Source organism: Rhinatrema bivittatum, chromosome 14, assembly GCF_901001135.1.
Source record: "Rhinatrema bivittatum chromosome 14, aRhiBiv1.1, whole genome shotgun sequence".
NCBI lineage: Eukaryota > Metazoa > Chordata > Amphibia > Gymnophiona > Rhinatrematidae > Rhinatrema > Rhinatrema bivittatum.
Genome location: NC_042628.1, coordinates 70,027,819 through 70,035,600, shown reverse-complemented (window position 1 = coordinate 70,035,600; position 7,782 = coordinate 70,027,819). Strand labels below are relative to the sequence as shown.

The window sequence follows — 7,782 nt, the reverse complement described above, 5'->3', positions numbered from 1 at the left end:
CCCATCTTTAAATGATTGCATCTGGCTTATTTTGTCTTTAATGTGGTTTGCTGCATAAGGAAGCGGCAATGAAATTCCACATTCATGGTGCTCGATATTTGGCCTTTATGCTTACGTATGTCAGATTTAATCCTAATTCCTTTTTGCCTACACACTTTAATTTGATGAGTATTTGGTTGTGTTGTATACAATATTGAAAGTTTGTGTGTGTGCCTATCAAGGAAAAAATGGAAAAGGAACAGCCAGTAATTTGCTTTTATTATTTGCTTCGTATACAGTTACAGACAAATCTTCAGCAATTATGAAACTATGCTTCATTTCTCCATCTTCGGGATCTATGTGCGCTTTATTATGCATGCATTACAATGAGGGATGCGAAGTTCAAAATTAGTTTGCTTAATGTTCATGGCATCTATCCCCTGTTAAGAGAAAGAGAGTGCTTCAGTTTTTCAAAACAGAGAGAAAGGCCAGATAGCCCTATTACAAGAGACCCATCTGACAGCTAGATAACACCAAAGACTAAAAGCAGACTGCAGTATTGAGGGAGGTGCTGAGAGCAGCGGCTGGTGGGGGAGCAGGACCCTGCAACAGGTAGAAGCCGGGGTTTCTCTAGCTTGTAAAAGTATTGTTTTGCTGAGGGGAAGTGTTTTAAAAGTTGTAAAATATTTGCTATGGGTAGATGTAGAAGCTGTAAGTATTGTAAACTGAGGGAATGTATTAAAATCTGTATCTATTTAATTTACTGCACTTTTATTCCACAACATCTAAAAACTTTTTTTGATCACAAGTGTGTTTGCTGAGGAAAGTGTTTTAAAAAGTGTAACAGGATTTGTTTGCTGTGAAGAGTGTGTAAAAGTTGTAAAAGTATTTATGCGCTGTGACAATTGTGTAAAAGCTGTAAAAGTGTTTGTTTGTTGAGGGAAGGTGTGATAAAGCTGTTTTCTTGATTATTAGTAGATCAGTGGTGTTGTTTTCTTGATTATTAGTAGATCAGTGGTGTTTGCTTTTCCCACCCATCCCAGTCTCAAATCATCATATATAAACTGTTGCCCCAATTAAGATGTTAAGATTTTTGTGTGAGGTTGAGGGTGTTTGCTTAATAGAAATCAATTGGTGCTTTATGTCAGCAAGTGTAAATTTAACCCTGACATAACCTTTGATTAAATGTAGGTTCATTGTAGATCATTAGCAGAGTAAACACAAAATAAAATAAATAAATGTAAGGAACTTATTAAGCATGCTCCACTTCCCTTAATCATTTTAATAACTTAAAAACAATTTTATACCAAAAAACAGCAAAGATCTTTTGTCACCTATGTCATGTAATCTATTTCCCTGCTGAATTTTGATTTAAAGCTCCTGGCTAAGATTTTCACAGATAGCTTAGATTTGGTGGGGTATCACCAGGTAGGTTTTGTTTGGGGTCGGCACTCGGTCCTTAATGTTTGCAGGGTCTTAGCATCTGTATCCTGGAATATGTCACATGCAATTCCCTCATTATTGGTTAGCTTTGATGCCAAAAAGGCATTTGATCGGGTTGATTGGGCCTACCTTTTCTTTGTATTGGACTGTTTTAGTTTCTCTGGCGATTGGTTGCATCTAACCCAGCTTTTATATTCAGACCCGAGAGCTCAGATCTTGGTCAATGGTTCTCCTACTGCTGAGTTTTGCTTACAACACATCAGGGGTGCCCTCTCTCTCCTCTTTAATTTATTTTGTCTCTGGAGCCACTTTTAAGATTGATCCAATTGAAAGTGAACATAACAGGTATTCATCTACTCACTCAGAATTTAAAATTGCGGCTTTCGCAGATGATACGATTGTACATCTTAGTAACCTGGTGGATTCTTGGCTGTGCCAATGGAGGAGTTCTCGATATTTGGTTCTTGTTTGGGTTTGAAACTTAATCTCAATAAATTTGAAGCTCTAGCATCCCATGCACAAGTGAAGGAACTGTGGGGAAATATGTTTCACCTTAAGTGGACTGGGAACGCTTTTCGTTATCTTGAGGTTCAAGTATCTATGAATCTGGTGGATCATTATGATCTCAATATACTTCTCCTTTTAAGATCCCTAAAAACCAAATTTCTAGCCTGGAAAGACCTCCCTTTGTCGGTGACCGAAAAGATCAATCTATATAAAATGCTTATATGGCCTCGGTAGTTATATGTTTTACAAACAATACCATTACTACTACAAAAACAGGATATTAAATAAGTATATGCTATGCTCTCTCGGTTTCTCTGGCGAGGTAAGAGAGCGAGGATTTTGGTGTATCATATGTTGGGAGTCTGGCGACAGGGATGGCTGGGTATTCCAAATATTGAGGAATATAATGTGGTGTGTCTCTTAAGACATGTCAAAGGCTGGATATTTCACACAGCTTTTTTCACACCTCTGGCTTTCAAGTGGGAACATCCTTCATGCTCGGTTGAACCGGTTACCACAGCTAGTGCAGCATAATCCTCTATTGGTTTCCCTCCAGAAGGCTTGGACGTATCTCTGTCTTAAGTTAGGATATGATTTGTGGGAATCTGCTTACTCATCCATCATGGGTAATTTGGATTTTCTTCCAGGCATTCAATCCCCGACTTTCATACATTGGGCAGAAAGAGGGATACATTCCTTGTCTCAAGTGGTAGATTAAGACAGTAGGGTGCTGTCGTATCAAGAGTTAAGCACCCGATTTGAACTTAACCCTAAGTTCTTTTTTGCGTACCTGCAATGCTGGCACCCTATCGCCTCCCTACAGAGGTCTAATTTGTCGGACAATTTTGTGGAAAAGATTGAGGAATTTTTTCAGACTGAAGTGCGTGGGGATTTCGTGCATTCGACGATTGTTGATTACACTGGGACCTGAGTTCACGGATGATACCTTTTTGGCCAAACGGAAAGCTGAATGTTTTTGATTCCCTAGATACCTTTTCTCTTTCGCTCTCTTTTGCCTGTAATCTGAAGCTGATCTCACAGAATTACAATATCAATTGTTGAGAAGAGCAGACTTACCACCTTCTTGGATGCATAAAGTGGGTTCTTATAGTCAGACCTATGCTTCAAATGGGGACTTTGGAGCATTACTTTTGGTACTGCCCCATGATACAACAGTTCTGGGAGAAAATGCACAAATATTTGTCCTCTTTGCTGGAACAATTGGTTTATTTTGTTCTCGAGGGCGTTCTATTTGATGTCTGATCAGCTTTTCAGGTGCAGCGGAAGGCTAAATGCTTCCTGGTCAGAAAGGCAAGTTTACTGGGGGAAAGGTCTATTCTTTTTATGCATAAAAATGAGATGCAATTCATTGCCATAAGGACCCCCTATTTGCAGCATTTGTCTCCCAGGGCAAGGAGGAAGCTTATTAATTACCCCTAATTTATCCTAGGCACTTTTGTTTTCTGTCGAAAGCTTTTCGATTGACATTGTTTCTCTAGTACTATATCATTGTAAGGTGGGTGGGGGGCTGGTATGGGTTTGTTCCATTGTTTGGTACTATTTGCTTATTCACCCTTGGGGTGGGGAGAGGATATGGGGTATTTGGAAGGGGGGGGGGGAATACATTCATATTGTGTACTGTTTATGTGCTTATTGGTGTATGTTGGCTTCAGAACCAAGGTGTGTCAAGCTGTGTGTTCATCTGAGATTTTCATAATAAGCAGTTTTCAAATAAAAACAGCAGTTCTACAGCAAGATAGGAGCTATCTGGTACCAAGTGTTTACATACAGTTATCTGTTTACTGGGGAGAAGTCATATGAATGCATCTGGTGCAAACAGCTTTAGCTCTCAGAGACTTGGAGGGGCTGAAGCATGTTATGACTTGTAGGTGTGTGGGTCCAGGGCCGAGGTGAGAGATGGTACCGCCCTCAGGGAGGAGCCCGGTGAGCCTCACCTTCGGGAGGCACGGTCTCAGCGGACGTCAGGCACAGCTGTGGAATAAAATCTTTATTACTACAGAGGTAGAAAGGCACAGCCCACGGAGCGGGGAGTGCAGGAGAAAGTAATAAGGTCTGAGCAGAGGAGTATACCCAGAGGGAATACCTCAGACGTGGAGATCCGGTAATGGCCCGCAGAGCGGGGTACACCGAAGAAGTCTCTCCGTGGTGATGATGTAGTAGTGGCCTGCAGCGCAGGGTACACCGAGGAAATCCTCACTCAGAGATGGTATGGTAGTTGCCCGAGGTACGGGGTACACCAGTGAGGGTCCTGTAGCGATGATGCGGTAGTGGCCTGCAGCGCAGGGTACACCGAAGTGATTCCTCACTTAGAGATGACACGGTAGTGGCCCGAGGCACGGGGTACACCAGAAAGGATCCCACAAAGGCTGGTATAGTGGTGGTCCACCATGGAGTCAAGGTACTCACAGAGTGGAAGAACCAGGAGAGGTCCCGGGGAACGGGGAACCGACAGCAGTCCAAGGCAGAAGGCCCTCCGAGGAGCGGATAGCCAGAGACGAGGAAGGGCCCCCGAGCAGCGGGTACCCAGAGCGTCTCACGCTGAAGTGCAGGAACTGGAAGAGGAAGTCCGAAAGAGTGAAGCAGATTCAGCAATGAGGGAACTCCTTGCTAACTCGTCAATAGGCAGGGCCCGGCAGCTTAAGCACAGCAGAGTGTAGACGTCATCCGGAGGGGACGCCCCCGAGGTTCCCGCCATGACGTGCTTAAGACTGGCTCGTTCCAGCTTAAAGAGTTGGAAAGTATGGCACTAAATAAAGATATAGGCATCTGGAAGACCTGGTGGAAAAAGGATCATCAATGGGACACAGCGTGAGCAGCCTACATAATCCACTGCAATGACAGAGCAGATCAAATTGATAGGGCGGTGGCACTATATGCTAAGGATGGCACAGAGGCAATAAATAGGATAAAGTTCTGCCCTCCAGAATCTCCATGGAGAGCAATTCCAAACGTGAAGGCAAAGAATATTAGCAGTGGGAGTGCACTACCAGGGCAATGCCACCCCCCATCCCAACACCCACACGACCTCCCTACACCTATTACTATGTCTGACCCCGATGACAAGCCAGACTGTGAAATGCTAATAGAGATTAGACTGGCTAAGAAAATGGGCAACAGAATAATAATGGGAGATTTTAATGACTCGAATATTGATTGGGTAAATATCTCATTACGGTACAGTTTCTGACTGCTTCAGGGAGCAGCTGACCTCAGAACCAACAAGAGGGCAAACTGCTTTAGATCTAGCTTTCGGGGGATCGCAGGATCTGGTGCAAGCGGTAATGGTGATGGGGCCGCTTGGCGATAACGATCATCCTGCAAACAAATTTGATATAAGTCTGCAGGTATTTTATCATAGACTCTGCTATTAAAGGTAAATGCTACTGCTGTACTTAATTACATTACTTAATAGTCTCCCTCTGCTGAATGGGCCTGATTTATATGCAGGAAACAGAGTTAATGTGCACAAGTTTGCTTCGAAGATGCTCGCGTGACGGGCCTGCCCTTTGGAGGGGATATCTTGTGTGGCTTAACTTAAGTGCATGTTTTTTAAAATCAGAAAGTGCGTGCCCAAATCCCAGTGCCGCCTCTGGAATTTATGTACGCACTTTCTGTAAATGTGTGCGTGAAACCAGGCTATGCACACACACTTGCACGCTCTGAGCTCCGCGCCTGTTGTATTTAAGTCTGTTTATTGAAATTTTCAGTAAAATACATGAACAAAGGAAAAGCGAATTAATAAATCCCAGAAATGTGATAACAGCACACGAAAACATATACTGGGTAATTTTGTGAATAATTCATACAAAAGATCTCCATCCCCTCCCTCCACCTCTACACTAAACTCCTACTTCCCTCCCGCCCTAACCTTAACTTGATCTTGGACTCCTCCTAACTAGAGAACAGGAGATTATCATTCATTATCTGTGCAACTAATTTTGCACTGAGATACTTCACCCCTGAAACAGACACCTAAACTTTTACAGGCAAGGACATCATAAACGTTTTCCAAATGCTTTGGAAATTTGCCCACTTTCCAAAGTCACCTTGCTTTGCGGAAATCATTCCATTACTGGCATATTATGTAGTTGGCATTTCCATAGTTCGCCATCCAGTGGGGGTCCTCTGCCCATTTCATCATTATACACTTGCTGGCTATAATCAAGCTTTTACGAATTAACAAGGAATGATATTTATTTAAAGAAGCCGAGCTTGTAGGCTGATCACATACACAATAGGATAGACTTGGTAAGTGAGCAATTAACCATTGCATTAACAGTAGCTTCAATATGGTTTCTAAAATCTGACATTTTAGGATGACTTACTAATTCTTAACATTTCTTTAGCGCTACACGATGTACACCTTGCTGTACAAACACACATTCGCATATACAATACACGAAAGTACCTTTACAAGACTTGCTGAGGGGATAATACCTACTTTAAAGGCTTGAGTTGGGTGAATATATAATTGGTTCACAATTTGGTAATGCATTTCCCAGAGCAATGCATTCTTTAACATTTTTCGCGCATCAGACCCTTTTCTGCATCATATCTATAGATAAGCCTACCACTCCCTTCTGATGGCATCTCATAACTATTTTGGTTAACGGGTCAACTAGTTGGTGGCTATTTAGAAACTTATAGAATTGTGAGATAGAGAGGCCTCCTTCTGCATTCTTGAGAAGCAATTCATTAATTTCATTTTGAGCAAAAACAGTTGAATTTACAGATTTTATAGCATCAACATAATGACTAATTTGTAGGAACACAAAGAACTCCTCATTTGAAAGGATATTTCTTAGTTCTTGAAAGAAGTATATTACATTTCCCTCTGATGGAACTAGCTCATTAATAGATCTCAGCCTTTTCATTGCCCATTTAAAAAAAAAATCTTTGAATGAAGACCAGGAAGGAAATGTGTATTACCTCTTAGAGTAACAAGGAGAGAACTGCAGAAGACATCTCACAGAGTACCAGGCCCATCTTAATAGTTGTATTAGATGGCTCCACTTAATTTTTGATGGAAGCATATTAGCTTTAGCATGCAGCATGTAAATGGCTTTGGAAATCAGGGCCAATCAGCAGAGGAGGAATATTAAATAACATATTATACACAGCAGTAGAATTTATCTTTAAAAATTGAGACAATGATGAAATGAGTAAATTATTTAAAACTAAACTAAAAGGATCATTTGCAAGGGTTAAAAGTTTGCATGAGGCTTGGAGACTGCTTACAATACCATTTTAGAAGCCCAGAATAAGGGCTGGATTTTAAAAGGCCTATGTGCATAAATTTATTTATTTATTTATTTAAATCTTTTTCTAGACCGTCGTTAAGGTGGGTACCGTCACAACGGTTTACATAAAGGCACATAAAGTAATGCTATTGTAATCTTACATTTTACATGGGTGCCATACGGTTCGGTAACAGTTTTTAAGCAAGATTAATTATTAAATGAGGTTGAAAAAACATGTCTAGTTCAATTCTATAGCAGTTTGAGTACAGGACTCATTCTCTAATTGTAGCTTTATCCTTTACTGCAGAGTTCACTTAAAAATTACACGCTTAGTGATTACTGTTGTGTGGTTGGGTGTTTCTTGTTCGTACCATGCACTTCCCTGGTTTCATTCTCCCTTCTCTTTTTGAAAAGCTTGTTTAAAGAGCCAGGTTTTTAGGTTTTTCCTAAATGTTTTGTTTTCTCTTTGTAATCTTAACTCCAAGGGCATGGAGTTCCATAGTATGGGACCTGCTAATGATAATGCTCTCTCTTACCTGTGTTAGTCTCGCTGTTTTGACTGATGGAATGGTTAGTAGTGCTTTGTTGGCTG

At 41.3% G+C, this 7,782-nt stretch overlaps 1 protein-coding gene across 5 annotated transcripts in view; it reads right to left on the bottom strand.

Annotated features, from left to right (window-relative positions):
• Nucleotides 1-240: 240 nt before the first annotated feature.
• IGLON5 (IgLON family member 5) overlaps nt 241-7,782 on the bottom strand; it is a 418,463-nt gene continuing 410,921 nt past the window's right edge. For all 5 annotated transcript variants that reach the window (XM_029576928.1, XM_029576927.1, XM_029576929.1 and 2 more), the window contains one exon: nt 241-419. In XM_029576928.1, the coding sequence (XP_029432788.1) occupies nt 397-419 (23 nt within the window). In that variant the 3' untranslated portion in view covers nt 241-396. The remainder of the gene's footprint in view (nt 420-7,782) is intronic.